Genomic DNA, 17278 nt, shown 5'->3' with positions numbered 1-17278 from the left:
TTTGACAGATCTTCTGAGGAAAGAGAAAGAAGCAGCAGTGGGAAAACAGGGGAGGGTTGCAAGTTGAAGACGACAATGATTTCTGGTTTCCTCCAAACAAATAAAATTCCATGAATGAAGCAAGATGATTGCACATTAAAAGCATCATCTGGAAGTCCCCTCGGGGGCATGTTACAGTCTAATGGGTAGGAGCCTTAGGTTATTTTTCTGTACTTTGTGCCTGAGTAAACTGAATGCAAATCCTTCAACTAGTGTGTGTGGTTCTCTCTCTGTTTTGATGGGAGTCCAAAGAGCCTCTGTGTTCCATCTCCAGGGCTCTGACAATATTGATTTACATATCTGAAGTATTTTTATGCTGCTCCTCAGCCAAAAAGGCTCCCAGAGCAGTTTATATATAACCCGCGGGCTGACGATCAAAAAAGACTCAGTGCACAATGCAAAAGGGATGGAGAGGGAAGAAGGAAATAACTAATTCTTTCACCAGGACTGGTGGAATGGATCCTTGCTGTCCACCTCATCTCCCTCAGCTCAGCCTGCTGGAATGTCTGCTGCTGGTCCCGGTGCTTCAGGAAGTGCAGGAGGCTTTATGAGACAATTATGAGATCCTGAACCACACCAGTGTGATCTGCAAGAAGTTTTATTTATTTATTTATTTATTTATTTATTTAAGGATTTTTATGCCGCCATTCAGCCAAAAAAGGCTCTCATGGCGGCTTACAAAGGTATTTCTTGACAGTCCCTGCCCACAGGCTTACAATCTAAAAGACATGACACAAAAGGAAAGGGAATTGGGAGGGAGGAGGAGGAGGGGGAAAAGGAAAGCAAACTCAGGCACTACAATCTTAATTGGAAAGTTCAGCAGTTGCAGTTGACAGCAGGAGGGAGGGGGCTCTCAGCTGGAGCTGGACCCAGGCACGGTGGAGAGGTGCCCGGCTGCTGCTTCCTCCCTCACTGGTGGCCTCTCCCTCTTGACTTGGAGTAATGGGTGTTGGACTCCTCCAGTGAGGTACTGGTTGAGCAACTCATGCCCCACACCCTCACCACCCTGATGAAGTCAGTGACTGCAGGACAGGGCACTGACCAGGCTCCTGTTTCAGTCCATCTAGCTCCAGCTATGAGCTTCCGGTTCTTTCAGGGTTTCCAAGGAGACAAAGTATTCAGACTCAGGGTTTGCTTACAAGGAGACTGTCATTTATTAGCATATTACATGTATCCTAATAAAAGCAGACCAGACTGCGAAAGCTTCCTGCACAGAGGACCCTTAGGCGAAATCTCGACCACCATCCCTGGACACAAGGACAGTTATAGTATAACTGAACTTGGCATTACTGCCAAGTTCAGAGCGTGAATACATGGGGATTAATAACAAAGCAACTCTTCTCATCATAAGCATCTAAAGCATGAGATTACACGTTGTTGATAAACAAGTCACAAGTTGGCATTTCTTTGGCACACATAACGATCTTCTTCACCCAGGTGCACTTACTAATTGGATGAAGAGGCTGGAATCTTTAACGAGCTTCCAGATACAGTACCAGGCTACACAGATAAGGCATTTGCTGTTCTCATGAGATCACTATAACTGTGCTTTGACTCATCTTTCTCATAACATAAAGGAATGTTGCTGACTAGACAGAAGCAAAATAACAGTTTGCTAGCTTAGAAGCAGAAGCAGCCATTCACCCAGAAGCCTTTGCAGGCAGCCATGGTTTGCAAGCCTCCAGGCCATACAATGCCACACTTGAGGAGGAGGAGGAGGACTCCCAGAAGCACTCCCTTGCCCTGGATATAAATCTCTGTTGGTTCCTCTAAGCCAAGGGTGCAGAATCTCTTTCAGCCCGAGGGTGGCAAATTCAATTCTGAAGACGCTCTCAAGGGCCACATTCCAGTGGTGGGAGGGGCCGGACGTTCTGCATCCTCGCTCTAAGCTTTGTTTTACCCAGCTGCAGGAGTGCTGTCTGTGGTGCTGAATCTCAGCTCACAGTCTCCGAAGCAGCACCTGCAGCACTGTCTATGGTACTGGACTTGCTCTACTCCCGAACTACTTCAACAGCCGCCCAACCCTGTGCCTCCTTCCCTGAGTGGTCGCCTCGTAGGCACGATGGAACCTGCAATAGAAATGGATAGTAACAGAATGCTAGGTTGCAATGGCTGTTTGCTTGGCTCCGTGCGGCCAGGCTGTGACCCTGCAAAGCAAATGCTGCCAGGAGTGTTGGGCCACTAATAGCAATGGTAGGGAGCGGTGCGCCTGGCAGAGGTTTCTTGTGTGTAAGGGTGCATGCTTACTCTTGGGTCTCCTGTGCGGGAGATGCTGTTGGATGGAAGGGTTCTTTTGCCAGCACAGTTTAGCCCTGACAAGTTTCTCATGTATTGCAAGAGAGGGCGGAAAGGGAGATATTTTCAGCATTTATACTTGGAACAGCAGCTTCCCCCCGCCCCACAGCAAATGGCTGACATGCCTTCCTAAGGCTTAGACACTGGCCCTAAGCTAAAACATGCTGGTATTTGGAGTATTTTGGCCTCACCCTCCTCTGGAATGCAGCCCCTGAAAGTTAGGAGGGCCAGATTTGGGGGGCCGGGCCTGAGGTTCCCCACCTCTGTGACCGAGGATAGGAACAGAAAAGCTCGTGATGGAATTGGCAGCTGGGGATTCCGGTTTCCTTGTTGTATGCTGTGTGTTTTTCACTACTGTCTCCTCCAGCTTTCTCATCTGCAGGGGCCAAGGTTCACAATTCTCCACCTGCAGAGCTCCTTTGGGGATGAATGTCATGGGTAGCCAGACTCTTACATCAGTTTAGAAGCTGGTGTCACATTGCCCCATCCGTGGACTTTGCTTTTGCTGACTTGGTTTTCGACTTGTTCTTTCCAGCAATGAAATCAGCATGGCTGCTGGATTGCAGTCAAAAGTGAGTACATTTTTTTAAAAAAAAATCCCGATACAAAAATGTCCCCAAGCACCCCACCCCCAAAATGTCCTTTCTCCACACACAGTGGGGCTCGGACCCCAGAAAATGGCCCAATAGTGGGAAGAGGACTTGGGGGAGAAGAGTTGTGGTGGAAAAGGTGGCAGGTAGAAGTGGGGTTATGTGGCGTCTATCCACACGATTCTTTGGTGCTTTAAATCGGGGGTGGTCAAAGGGCAGATGAGTGGAGGCTGGTGGCTCCGATGTCAGTGGGGCATCGAATCTGCCCTGGGTTTCAGTCAGAACTCTAGAGGAGCTACCCAAGGTGCCTTGCTTTGCACTTTGGATAGCAACTCTAGAGTTCTGGCTGACAACCCACCCACCCCCATTTATACTGCTATAAAGGGGGGAAGCTTGGGGTAACCAGGAGATGTTTGTGTGGGCAGACTATACAAGCTCCATTCACTTCTGGCACTCAGAACAAATTCCTGGGCCTAGAGTTTATTGAATTCTCTTTTTGCATTGAGCTCTGATGGGTGGCTCTTGGGATTCTAGGAAAGAAACAAAGTAGATTCTGTAAGAGGGAATCTTGTCTACACCTGCCTAGGAGATCCATCCATTGAGCTGAGAGCAAGGACGGCATCACCTTCTCCCAAAAAAGGAAACGCATCATCAAAAGGGGAGGGCAAAAAAGGGCACCAATTTGCATAGTACTTGCACATGTAAATGTGTGTGTGCAAATTTAAAAAGCAACTATGATTTAAATAGAAATACAACCCATCCCAGCATAGTGGAGAAGATTGGTTAGTTGCCCCGTCTGCCTGATCAGTTTGCTGTCCAAGTGCTAAGTATGCATGGGCAGCTACAAGGCCCCTGCTGCTCTCCCTCCTTAAAGGTTGTTCCATTTTAAACCAGGCTGGGACAGGACACCTCTTCAAATAGAGAACTGTCCTCTGTGAATAAGGCCAACCAGCCCCCCCCCCCCCCCATGAGAGTGCAGACAAAATGTGACAAACCTCAACCAGGGCTGTAGGGGCCCCTTTTTTCTCCGGAACAGCCACCCTTCATCCATTGATTCAAGCACACATCTCAGGAAGCAAGAGAGGGACACGGTTAACGTTTGACTACCCTAAAGGGGAGTGAAGACAGTATTTATTTATTACATTTTTATACCGCCCAATAGCCGAAGCTTTCTGGGCGGTTCACAAAAATTAAAACCATAATAAAACAACCAACAGGTTAAAAACACAAATACAAAATACAGTATAAAAAGCAGGTATGCAGGCATGTCTTTTTCTTCCAGGGCCAGCAGGAAGCCTCATGGCTGCTTATAAGAAAGGCGCACAAGATATTCATAATATCCTTTTCATTGCCCTGCCCAGGGAGATCTGTCCCAAATATAGGCACCACCACCTCTTCCAATCCCTTTCTCATAACTCTAGTCGGGATCTACCTATGAAAAGCTCCTGTTTCATATCCATATCGGTTATAGACCAAGAATTATAATTAGTGAATTCCTTTGTTTCTTTAGTCATCTTGACTTATTATTGTATGTGTTCTTCTCTTTGTTGATGATGATTTTGTTAACTTTATTTCGAAGTAAAATAAAACGTCTTAACGAGAGACACAATTTCAATAGGTGCAGCATTCCCACACAGTTGTATCTCTACGATGGGGAGCACTGCACCTGACGGATTTCTGCCTGTCACACAGCCTTGAAAAGGGGCAGGAGCCTCCCAGCCCCCAAATATTTTCCGTGTAGTTCGTAGGCGGCATGTCTGTTTAAAAGCAACGGAAGGAAACTTCTGCCCCTGCCTGCTTCCTCCGAGCTTCCACATTTCTGCCTTGCTATTCCCACCGCTCCGGCGTCCCCCACGGAGGTTCCTACCGCCTGCAATCGGAAACCAGAAGTTTTCCTCAGAGAACCATTAAGACCGTATCCCCTTGAGCCTATATTTAGGAGCAGCCTTCCTCAACCTGGGGCGCTCCAGATGTGTTGGACTACAACTCCCAGAATGCCCCAGCCAGCTGGCTGGGGCATTCTGGGAGATGCAGTCCAACACATCTGGAGCGCCCCAGGTTGAGGAAGGCTGTTTAGGAGGCTCTGCTCCTAGACCGCTTTGCCCCATGGGAGTTGTAGTGCGATGGTCTACCCTAGACTACGAGCGAAACAGAGGAAAAGTCTGTGCTACTGACGCCCGGTGGCCGCGTTGCCTTATGGGGAAGCCGCGAAGCACCTCTTGGGAGTTGTAGTCCCCTCTCTTCCGCTCCTCTTCCCAGGCCTCTTTGCCGTTTCCGTCGCCTTGTCGCTCGCCGGTAGCCATGCCGGGGGGTAGGGGTGGGAAGCCCCGCGAGGCCGCGAACCCAGCCGTAACGGGTGGGGCTGAATCGTTGACAGAGCGGGTCCTGCGGGAGGCCCACTCGCTCTATGTGCATCCGGGTCACGGTGAGAATGTGTTTGGGGGGTGGGGGGTTGAGGTGAGAATGTGGGGTCTTCAACTTTGGGGGTGTGGGGTGTCATTGCTAATCTCCTCCCCTCTTTTTGCCCGTCCTAGGTCTGGTGTCGATTGGGGGGCGATTGGGACTGGCTTTGCTCCCCCCACGCCGCAAAGTGACTGTCATGCTGATGGGCAACCACAGTGCTGGCAAGAGCAGCTTCATCAACTGGTGAGATGACACGAACTCAAAGCATTGTGGGGAAATCCTGAGGGAGTTGGTATGGGCACAAGGCTTTGTGGGGAAATTCCAAGGGGTTAGCGTGGGTGCAAAGCATTGTGGGGGAATCCCGAGACATTGGCGTGGGCGCAAGGCATTGTGGGAGAATCCTGAAAGGATGTTAGCAGGACAAGGCATCGCAGGTAGTCTCAAATTGTGGTTATTCTCAATTTGGGACAAGGCATTGACAACTTGACAAGGTATTTGACAACTTGGGAAAGGCATTCCAGCTAATTATGAGGTACTGGTTTCTGTAGGAATGACAGGCTAGTACTAATCTTAACATTGATATATGGTAACAAAATATAAATATGTCATTTATTGGTGACCATTGAAACATAAGCGTTACATGCAAGATGTGCTAGAGTGGGGAAATATCCATAAACAGTTTCCTAAATTCTTGTTATGGATTATACAGGATAGTTTGAGTTAAGAGTTGCGCGATAAGCTCAAATGGTGTTTCCCTAACTTAACAAAAAGATGGGTGAGCGTTATGTGATGTAAGATGTTGGGATGACGAGAGATAGCTGTTCTCCTGGGGCATTTCAGGCAATTGGTATTTGTTGCTTAACCAGTATTCGTGGTAGGAAGTTGACCATCTCTGGGACACTGCATCTCCTGCCTGCATATTAAGGGGAAATTCCATCTTGCTTTCCATGATGTTTCCTTGTAGGTATGTGGAAGAGCACATCCAACGAACTGGCGTAGCTATTGAGACTCAGGGCTTCACCTTCATCACCAGTGGAAGGAAGCGAGAATCTCTCACGGTGAGAATTTCCTCCTCTGTCTGGCACCTTCCTAGGGAACCTGCTTACGGGCTTGAGATTAACTGAGCTGAGAATGTAGGGAATTCCCTGCTATGTCAAAACAAAGTCCCAGCAATTTGCTGCTAACAGCCATGTGTCCAAGGGACGCCCACAAGCAAAACAAGATGGAGACACAAGGCCGTGGCTCGGTAGTAGGGCATCTGTTTTGCAAGCAGAAGGTCCCAGGTTGAATCTCCGTCCTCTTCAGGTAGGGCTGGAAAGAATCCTTCCTGAAACCCAGAGAGCCATTCCTGCCAGTCAGTGTCGACAGAACTGGTTTAGATGGATCAAGGGTCTGACTCTGTATAAGGAAGCTTCCTATGCTCCTAAAGCCATCCCCTGTAGTATACTCAGGTATACTCACTTTGAACACGGCTTTCCATTTTTTGCTAATGGCCCTTGACCGGTGGTACCTGCAACGAAGTGTTGCAATTCAGTGCTCTCACCAACCAGACACGCTGGCTTTCTATATGCTTCATTCATTCCCCCTCTCTCCTGTTTTCATCACCCACCCACACAATAGTCAGTCAGCATTTTGTGCCTGCAATGTCCTTATTGAGATGTTCTGGGGGTTTCCCCTTTAGGTCATATTGTTTGTTACTTTATTTATTTTATTACATTTTTATACTGCCCATTAGCCGAGGCTCCCTGGGAGCCCTGGGCTTTGGCAGCCCTGGACTTCTCCCAAGTCTGCTAATACCTCCTTGTGCTAGGATAGGAGGTAGAGCCTTTAGTGTGGTGGCCTCTTCTCTTTGGAACTCCCTGCCCCTGGAGGTCAGGCAGGCATTGACACTAGGCTGCTTCTGGCACCTCCTGAAAACAACTCTATTCCAGGAAGCCATCCTCAACTGACTAGCTGCTGTTTTTATTGGGCCTTTGCTTTTTTAATCTTCTTTCTTTTTACTTTTTAGCCCTATGTGCACTGTTCCAGAATCTATTTTAGAAATGGAGCAGTATATAAATATTGTAAATAAATAACTAAAGCAAGAAATAATTGGTAGGAGGTAGAATGGACCTATTTTCCATGGATTTGTCTAACCATTTTAAAAGCCATCTATGCTGTGGCTACACCAATACCCTATGTTCTAACCCCCTTCTGTTTTCCCCTTTCATTTCTGCAGGGTAATGCTACACTGCATCTGTACCCCCATTTCCAGGCCTTGCAGAGCTTCAAAGGTTAGTTGCAAATAGTTGGGAAGAAAACAGAGTGTGAACTTCTGTGCTAGTATGAACTGGTTGAGTTACTGCCTTGAGGCAGGAAGTTGGCATCTAAAGGATGCGGTGGCTAATTGCTGAAAACTTGCCAACGATCATGAAGATGTCTAGTAGTAAGATTTTGGAGGGTGGTGTCAGTTTTTAGGTTAGGAGGAGAGCCGGCATGCAGTTTAGCATCCGTCAACGGCAAGAGGCTGCTACAACGTCTTAATATTCTGCTCCCTCCTTCATTTAGGGGTGCCGGAGTACCTGAGCACTGAGATATGTACCTCCAAACAGAGGCAGTTTCCCCTGGTCACCTTCCTCGACACGCCAGGCTTGGTGGACGGGGACATGAAGTACCCTTTTGATGTGGAAGCAGCGCTGATCTGGTTCGGTGAGTGTGGCGGCACAGGCATGGATGAACGGATGGCGTTGGCTCCTGCAACGGATTCTTACGTCACCCCAAAGAGGGAATAAATGCTATTCCGGGCCAAGCAACCATCCGAAAAGGAAATGGGTTTGCATGAGGAGATCTGTATCAGGGTGAAGGCCGAAACTGAGACAAGCTATTGGTGAAACAGGGTGGTTGAAAACTTTGGGGAAACAGTTATTAAAAAAGTGGGGTTTTGCTCTTTCAAACTGGTAAAGCTAGTTGCGAGACTCTATTTTCTGTGAAGGGAACTGCAAAGAATGGGGACGACTTTCTGACAGCAACTTGTGGGGAAGTGCAGGGCATGGGGGCAGGGGAAATAACCTTTCCTCATGAGGCATCTGCAATTGGGGTAGGCAGCAGGTAGGTCGGGATTTGCAGTAGATTGGCAAAGGGCTCCAACTCCCAGTTGTTTCACACTAACTCAGAGGTAGGCTTGTCTTTGTGCACGCAGGCCATCCCAGTGTATGGCTCCTGGGGTGCAGTAGATAAGTGGCTCTTCCCCCGAGCCGCCATTTTGAATCTGGCTCCAGTTGGTGGACCTTGGGGTTCTAGTAAAAAACGAAGTAGATCCTGCTAGCCTAAAATCTGCCCTCCTCTGTATTGCGATATCAGTGGTGTTGAGCCTCTGATATCAGCCCTCTCCAAAGGCTGAATTCTGTTTTGGAGTAGCTCTTGAAGGCTGCATTCCAGTGGGGATGGGGGCCAGAAATACTTGGCTATTTTGGCTGAAAGCTCTTACTTCCAGTACATAAGCTGGTCTGATTCAGAAAGAATACACTTTCTGTTTACATGCAACAACAAGATTGTCACATTGTCATTGGCCAACTTCGCTTTTACAGCTCAAATGTATAGAGCATAATTTCTGACCTTGTATGTATGATTTGTTTTAGTATTGTTTTTATTATGCTTGCTGCAACCATAGGTTGAAACAATAAAGCTTTATTACTACTACAGTACACAAGCCTTAGGGGACCATGCCAACCTTTTAGAACCGGGAGAAAAAAACACGCAAAAGCCTGAAAAGCACCCCAAGATCAACGGTCGGGGAAAAGGGGATGGGGACAGTGGACAGGGGGCTGGAGAGCCCCAGAGGTCCGGAATGGGACCCCAGGATTTGGCCCGCTGGCCGGTGGTTCGTCTCAACCTTCTTTTTGCGCGTGCCCCGCCCTGCCACCTTCCTCCTGTTGTCTCGCTTCAGGCCAGCTCTGTGACCTCATCCTGGTCTTCTTTGATCCCATGGGGCAGGCCCTATGTAAGCGCACCCTCAACATCGTGGAGAAGCTCAACGAGGGACATGGAGACAAGCTGCATTTCTACCTCAGCAAGGCGGATGAGGCGGGCGCGGAGGGTGACAGACAGGTATCCCGAAACAGAAAAGTGGGCTGCAGTTGGAAAAATACGAATAAGAACAGAGCCCAAAGAGCATCCAGCTGCATCCACTGAATACAGTTAAACACTTAATAAAAGAACATGAGATGTCTGTGTACGCTCCTACACATATAAATTATTATACCCAGTACAAATTAAAGTTACAAAAGTATTTAAAGCAAAGTCGCCAGTTATATCAACACTCAAACGTGTATATCATAAACATAACGAATTGCATTTACACATAACAGAATTCCTGTACGTTAAATGGGATAAACTCCTTGTTGGCTTCATGTGCTTTTGATATACAAAAGAAGTAACGTTCTTGTAATGACAGGAATCCGGTAAATTAATCCTGTTTCATCTTGTTCGATTTCTTCAGATAAACATTTTTACTCTTCAGATAAGTAATCTTATCATCGCTGCGTGCTATCATGCCGTGCGGGAGTAGCCTCAAGCTAGTAGTTCCCAAAACTATTTTCTATTTCATTTAGAGATACCCTCCACAGAGAACGTTGTCTTAATCACCGGCTTACAATTCCTTGAGCCTCGAGCTGTGAAAATAACTGAACTGGGCGACAGGATACCTCTTTTAAGGAAAGAAGTGGCTTACGGGCAGCAGCAGATATTTTTGTAGTGGTTTTTTTTTTTCTTGATACTGGTCTCTGTCCTCTTCCCTGGCAGAGGGTGCTGATGCAAATCGTCCAGGAGCTTTGCAAGCGTCCAGGCCTCAATAAGTGTGGGTTTGACATGCCCACAATCTACATCCCCAACTCCAATAAGGTGAGCGGCGGCCCTACATCATTTTAGAGGGCCGGAGTGCTGGCACGGAGAATTGTGGCCCAGGTTGAGAGAAAAGGCGGAGAGTCTGAGCATGGGCGGAGGAGGAAAACTGTAAAACAAGTGACATGTTGGCGGGGGAGGGAGTGGGGCGGTGTCTCTGAGGAAATCGTGATCTGCTCGGTTGCCCGTAAAGTGGCAGAGGTGGGTGACCAGTCTCGCTCTTCCCCTCAGCCAAGCCGCTGCGTTAATCAGATCGAGGAGATCTCCCGAACCATCGAGAAAACGATCAGCCAAACAGTTCAGCACACGCTCAACGCCCTCGAGCGGGACTGCCGCCTCATTGAGCAGGCCACCCAGCAACTGCTGGAGGATGACAAGTAAGAGAGAGGGAGTCGTGGAAGTGGGAGGCTTGGCGCCTGAGGAAAACGGTAACGTTCACGGCAGGAAAATGGTGCCTCCAGTCACGGGGAGGACGGTGGAGTGCGGGCTTTTAAAAGGCAGGAAAGTTGACTGCGTGGCAGACTGGCCGTTCTGTGGTGAAGTATAGGTTTATTTGTTGTTTTATTTTAAGAGAGAATAAAATAGAAAGGTTGTTCCTGAAGGAAAATGGAGTGAAAAGCAAGAGTTGGAAAGAACCTCTGTATTTGAATTGGTGTTATTTATCTCAGCCTGACCTACCTCACAGGATTGCTGTGTGGTGAGCGGCAGGGTCTTATTCATGTTGCTTGGAAGTAAGTCCGACTAACTTCAACAGGACTTACTCCCCGGGAAGCGTGTGTCGGATTGTAACCTTCAATGAACACTGTGCCTTCCTCAGAAGAAAGGGTGGGGGGATGCACACGTAACAAGTAGTTAAACTGGGTCTGGGGCAGTGGAGTTCTGGGATCCTAGCCTTCCGAAAGGGACTGATATCAGAGAAAAAATCAGGGACTAGTGTGTTGGGTAGTGTGACGCGAGTGTCCGTGGCAGTGTGAGACCTCGTTGTGGTCAACCTCATCCCCCTGATTCTGTGTTCCTCACTTCCCCCTCTCTCTGCACACAGTGAGGCCAGGAGCAGCAACTTCCGGGCTTACTTCCGGGGGACGCTCTTCGGGATCGCTGGCTGCCTGCTGCCCATCTTTCTCCTCCTGACCTTGCTTTTTGGCACATCGTTTGCTCGCCGGCTTTGGACTCTGGTGTTGGGAGAGGAGCAATGCCAGGCCTTGGAGCTGTATGTGGTGAGTGGAGGGCTTTTTTGTTGCTTCAGTTAGACTCCCTGTCGTTCTGCAGCACTCCAGAAACACCACTACCCCATTTCTTCTCACGCGATGCTCCTCACTCAAGCCCCGTCATGTTGATAGCCTGAGTGGTGTACAGGATGGCGGAGAGTGTGACGCAGAAGTAACAAACTTTGTGTAGGATTCTGGATCCAAAGGGCTCATCTACACCAAGCAGGATACTCCACTATGAAAGCAGTATGAAAGCTGTATATAAAATGCAGGAGCCACACTACTGCTTTATAGCGGTACTGAAGTGCACCGGCAACGGTTGGGGCCTATCACACATCTACACCAAGCAGGATATAACACTGTGAAAGCGGTATATGGTCTGTGTCAATGGGCCCCAACAGTTGTCAGTGTTCCAATACCGCTATAAAGCAGTAGTGTGGCTCCTGCCTTTTATATACCGCTTTCATAGTGCTATATCCTGCTTGGTGTAGATGAACCTTTAGAGTCTCAGCTTTATTTATTTATTATTTATTTATTTAGAATATTTATATACTGCTCTTCATTGAAAAAAATTTCGGAGCGGTGTACAAGGAAAATGAAAATAAAAACAGAATAAAACAGTTAAAACAAAATTTAAAAAGAAGCAAAAAACAACAACACAGAAATCCAAGGCTGCATGTTAAAGAAAGGCTTCTTGGAATAAAGATGTTTTCAGGAGGCGCCGAAAGGAGTACAAGGTCGGAGCCTGCCTGACCTCCAGAGGCAGGGAATTCCACAGGAGGGGCGCCACCACGCTGAAGGCTCTTCCCCTGGTGGATTACAATCGGAGGATGGATCTAGGTGGAACCACCAGGAGCAGGCCCTCGGATGACCTCAGTGACCGGGCAGGTTGGTAAGGGAGAAGGCTCTCTCTCAGGTATCCTGGTCCCAAGTTGTTTAGGGCTTTGTACACAAGTACAAGAACCTTAAACCTGGCCCGGTAGCGAATAGGCAGCCAGTGCAGTTCCCTCAGCAGAGGAGTTACATGCTGGAAAGGGGCAGCTCCAGACAACAGCCGAGCTGCAGCATTCTGCACTAGCTCCAGCTTCCGGAGCAGCTTCAAGGGCAGCCCCACATAGAGCGCGTTGCAGTAATCCAATCTTGAGGTTACCAATGCCTGTACCACCGTGGTCAAGCTATCCCTGTCCAGGAGAGGCCGTAGTTGGCGAACTAACCGAAGATGGTAAAAGGCACTCCGAGCCGTGGCAGCTACTTGAGCCTCCAACGACAGAAATGGGTCTAAGAGTACCCCCAAACTACGAACCTGTTCTTTCAGAGGCAGAGCAACCCCATCCAGAACAGGCAATGAACCTGTCTCCCAGACTAAATAAATAAAGTTTTCTACCCTTTATGTCTGTAATGATAGTCAAGTTCAAGAGAAAGGATTTAAAGAACAGGCCAATTAGAGAAGTCTCACAAAAGAGAGAAATGCACGCACACGCAGTTTCCCCAGCTATGCAGGAAGTAAGTCAGACCCATAAAGCAAGGGGGCAGAACCTCAGTCTCATGAGCCATGTCCGGCCCACCTGGAGTTTCTCAGAAGCCCCCCATCCCTTTCCCTTGACCAGTGATTGTCTGTTTCCTGGTTTTTGTGCCATTTCTCCACCCCACCCCACCCCACCCCCATCTTCTAAAAGGTGAAAATGCCTTTCCTAAGGCTTAGTTACTGGCAGTAAGAGCTTTAAGCTAAAATATGCTGGTATTTTTGGCTCCTCCCCATTTTGACTTTGGCTCCGCCCACCACCAGAATGCCGCTTCTTCAAAATAAAATTCAGCCCTGGGGCTGAAATGGGCTCAAACCCCGTGCCATAAAGACTAGGAGAATTGTGTTTGTCACAGATAACCAAAGCAGTGTGTCGTTCATGGTTCTGCACGTATGACATGATTGCAAAGTCAGCACGCTAAGAATCCCAACCTTTTCCTTTTTCTTTTCTTTTTGGGTTCTTAAAGACGCAATCCTGTGGTTTAGACACGTGGAAAAGTGGTACAACTCCCAGCATTCCTTAGCCAGCCATGCTGGGAGTGGTAGATTTTTTTCCCGTCTAAATGTGCATAGGATTGTACCCTAAATAACAGATGTTTTTAGCCCTTGTTGATCTGAAACTAAGTGAAATTTGTGGAGGCAAAATGGGAACTGAGACTTGACTGTGGTTAAAAAAAACGGATGGAGTTAGTGTCCTTTAGAGTTTCTTACCCCATAAGTAACAAAAGCATAATTGAGCAATGTTTACTTCTCTGTTTTCTTTTTTTACATTTTTTTCCAAATTGTAAGCCTCTGTGCAGGGCTATGGTTTACTTGAAAAAATAATTTAGACAGTGCCTAATTCTTAGAGGCACTTAATAAATATTGTGTTCAAAATTAATATATACATGCTTCTTTTGCATAATTTGTGCAGGTCACTGAATTCAGCAAAATGGGGTACAGAATTTGGGTTGCTGCTGCATGAAATGTGGATTGCTGGGTGCTTTTTTAAAAAAAGCACAGAGCACAGAGCAACACGTTTCTCAACGGTGTTTTTAGAACTCCAAGGTGGAGTTTTATACCACTGTTGAGAAATGTGTTGTCTGGCGGGAAAACTCCACGCAACGGTGGAGTTTTTTTGGAAAACCCTCCACGCAGAATATCCACACTGTGCAGAGGAGAGTTCCTGCACAACTGTAGTGTTGAGTGGGGGGCTCCATGGAGTTTTCCGTTGAGTTGCATTGACTTTTCCCACTGGCTACAGAGTTCCCTGACAAGAGCGGCAAAAGGAGCAAGTGCCGCTCTAGGAGAGCCACTGGGATTGTTTTTTGCAACAATAGCTGATGGGATACCATCGGGAGGACTGGGGGAGGAGAGAGGATGGAGGAACTGTCAATCAAACATCGCGATGGATTTTCCTCAACTCCACAGTAGCCAACAGTCACACAATGGTGGAGTTAGAACATGTTGTGTGGGGAGTACCCCTAAAAACTCAACCGTTGAGTGGAGTTTTCACGCTGCGTTGACTAATGTGTTGTCTGAACCAAGCCAAACTATACTTATGATCTTCTGTGAGAATACCAACCATTCCTTTTACCCACAATCCTATTTTTCAGCTCCCAGTTGCCACAGTCTGGAGTCTTGTCCCCGAAGACCAGACCGTAACAGTATTCTTCGGCCTTCTCTTCCTCTCAGTCCTCTTCCTCCTCTTGGCCAGTTATGCTTTCAGGTAAGACGCTCTCCTGATTTACCACCAAGAGCACCCCACGCAGAGAGGACAACGTGCCACGTTTCCGTAGTGCTCCTTCTCTTTTGATTTCTCTGTATTTTCTGCCTCACTTAGGACGAAGCCCACTCTGTCCAAAAAACAGAAGCGGCAGCTGGAGGACCGACGGGACTATGTTTTGGACGTGGTGCTTGAAAAAAAGGTTGATAGCGCTGGGAAGTTGGACATGGTGGTTTAGAGTTTGGTATCTGGGGCAAAGGATCATTGTTAGCAGCAGCAGGGCACATGATCCTTGCATAGGATTCTGGGTAATGGTTGCCCAAGTGTCTGTATCCTCCCTGAGAGGAGGCTGACCACTGCATTTCATTTACAAGTCATACTATTATTTTTTTCTGCAGAGAAAGCTTTATGAGGAATACCTTCGCCAAAGCATCGGCGAACAGGACCTGAGCTGAAACTCCTCCCTAGTGTATTTGGAGAGACTGCCAATCCCGTCCCCAGCCCAAATGAAAATCCCTCTCCTCTGAGTCGCTCCAGAGAAGGGTGTCATACAACTGTGAACCTTCTTAGGGGTCAGCTTGATGCCTTCTGATCCAATGGGCAACTTTTCCACATCAGTCGACTCCTTGTCTTTGATTGGCTAGAGATGGCGTCCTGTGAACCTTCTGAACTGTGATTAACCATGCCTGCAGTACCATGCGTCTGCAGTGACCGTGATGTACTTGCCACATTTCCTTGCTAATAGTCCTTTACACTCACTCCTGATGGGACAATGCCTCCAGCCTTCCTGTGGCCTCTGTCCTCATGAAGGGGCAACAGCAACACTGCCCCACCAGCCCCTTGCCTCCAATTGGGCTATGCCGCTCTCCCTGTTCCAAATGATTGTACCGCCATGCCCACGTCTTTGAACAGGCAACATTACAAGCCAGTAATGTGCTTTATCGGCTACTCTGCGAAGGCCAAGCAGCTTTTCCATAGGATAGCAGCATCTGTCTTCTTCACCCTGATTAGTGCCCTCCTCCTTCAGCAGTGCATTATGCCTGCATCACTGCTTAGCCCCATACAATCTGTGACTGGCCAGTTCGCATATTGACCAGGCCTTGGCCCATCTAATAGGACAAGCACTATAAATGGGGAAGCCTTTTGTCTCTCAAATGTAAATTCTGTTGTCTGCATCTACCATTTGGTGAGCAATACCTCGGAACCTCTCTGGATGATTTATTAGTGTGTACAAGTGACTGTATTATCCTCCATCTCACACAAAGTGCCTTTAAGTGACACCAGCTCTGTGGTAGAAAGGGGGGGACACTTTTACTAGTAACACTCTTCCCCCCCCCCCTCCATTCCTTCTACAGCCCTACCTATGCTGTGAGAACTGTGAAATCTCCCCAAATCTGGGATTGGCTATAAGCTATAACTTACCCAGCATCCTTTGGGGCATGCTGGGACTTCGATTCCAACCCGCCTCCAATGCCAGGAGGGAGCATCTCCTGGGAAGAGGACTGCCTTGGCTAATTTAACTCTTACATTCATTGTTTCTGTGACACCTCCGTTGTAACCCCTGGAAGGATTCTGGATTTAGTCAGGCTTGGAATAGACCCCTTGATTTCAATTGGTTTACTCTTAAATATGGCTAAATCTTGATCCAACCCCCTGTATCTGTGTCTCGGTGATGGGATAGTTTTTAAGATACTCCACATCATGAGGCATGTAACAGTAGTGGTAGTACTTATACTGTACTTTTTCAGGTGTAGGCTCTATTCATGGGATGAGGCTAGTTTAAGTTTCTGAACAACCCTGACAGTTCCAGAAAGTTAATTTTGAATTTAACTCAAGTCCTATTCTCAAATTCCAAATTAGACTGCAGTAGAGCTGTTCTAACAGAACAGGGGTGCAAGCATTTCATTTCACCATGGTGTCCCTCCACCTCTTACAAATTGGAAAGAGCATCAGTGGCAGGAAATGATACATATGTCAACCATTGGCTTAAGGAATAACGCTGTGTGTGTTTCGACAAAAAAAGTCCTACAACTCCCAGCTTTCCCCAGCCATCACAGCTGCCTGGGGAACACTGGGAATTGTAGGACTCCTATTGTCTAAACATGCATAGGATTGCACCCTTAATGTTTTGACAAGACATGGTTCTGCTCCTTTTCAAGAAAGGACAGGAGCCAGAAGTCATGGGTGTACTGCTGCTAATTGGCTAACTTGATTTTGGTTCCTCTTTCATTTCCTCTCCTTATGAAACTTCCCTTCTGTCTCCTGTTAGTTGGTATGAACCCTTGCTGTAGTAATGATTTGAAAGGGGTGTGTGGGTGAGAAGGCAGGGAGGTGAACACAGCGTGAAACCAGTGCAAGATGTAACTACTCCATGTTATTTTGCGATTGGCTGGGTTGGACTCCCTCCCTGGCTCTTCCAACGAAACAGATCTGAGAGGGCCCTCTTTCTACAGTATGTTTCAGCAAGTGGTGCTAGGAATTTAGTATAGGAGGGGTGGGTGGGTTGAGAACATTTAATAAAGACTCACTAGAAACTGCCTTGGCTATTTTTCTATCCCGACATGTAGTTCCTTCCCCTTGGTTAATTTTTGCTCTTCTTGATGGCTCATCACCCAGTTCACTCAAATGAAGGTCATGA

General features: G+C 47.6%; 1 protein-coding gene across 1 annotated transcript; it reads left to right on the top strand.

Moving 5' to 3' along the window:
* The first annotated feature begins 5130 nt into the window (after nt 1-5130).
* Nucleotides 5131-15844, top strand: LOC134406459 (uncharacterized). Its single transcript, XM_063137896.1, has 12 exons — nt 5131-5349; nt 5459-5570; nt 6292-6385; nt 7546-7600; nt 7875-8015; nt 9253-9413; nt 10107-10205; nt 10437-10582; nt 11248-11422; nt 14531-14643; nt 14758-14842; nt 15039-15844. The coding sequence occupies exons 1-12, from the start codon at nt 5226-5228 to the stop codon at nt 15093-15095; spliced, it is 1362 nt and encodes a 453-aa protein (XP_062993966.1). The 5' UTR covers nt 5131-5225; the 3' UTR covers nt 15096-15844.
* The last annotated feature ends 1434 nt before the right edge of the window (nt 15845-17278 follow it).

Source organism: Elgaria multicarinata, chromosome 11, assembly GCF_023053635.1.
Source record: "Elgaria multicarinata webbii isolate HBS135686 ecotype San Diego chromosome 11, rElgMul1.1.pri, whole genome shotgun sequence".
NCBI lineage: Eukaryota > Metazoa > Chordata > Lepidosauria > Squamata > Anguidae > Elgaria > Elgaria multicarinata.
Note: the sequence above shows the minus strand (reverse complement) of the source record. Positions and strands in the feature narration are given on the sequence as shown.

Bases quoted from the DNA above. Each gene is read 5' to 3' on its own strand.
- LOC134406459 (XM_063137896.1), top strand. From the start codon at position 5,226: ATGCCGGGGGGTAGGGGTGGGAAGCCCCGCGAGGCCGCGAACCCAGCC. The intron at 11,423-14,530 runs GTGAGTGGAGGG...CCTATTTTTCAG, and splicing joins AGGCCTTGGAGCTGTATGTG to CTCCCAGTTGCCACAGTCTG. The intron at 14,644-14,757 runs GTAAGACGCTCT...TGCCTCACTTAG, and splicing joins TTGGCCAGTTATGCTTTCAG to GACGAAGCCCACTCTGTCCA.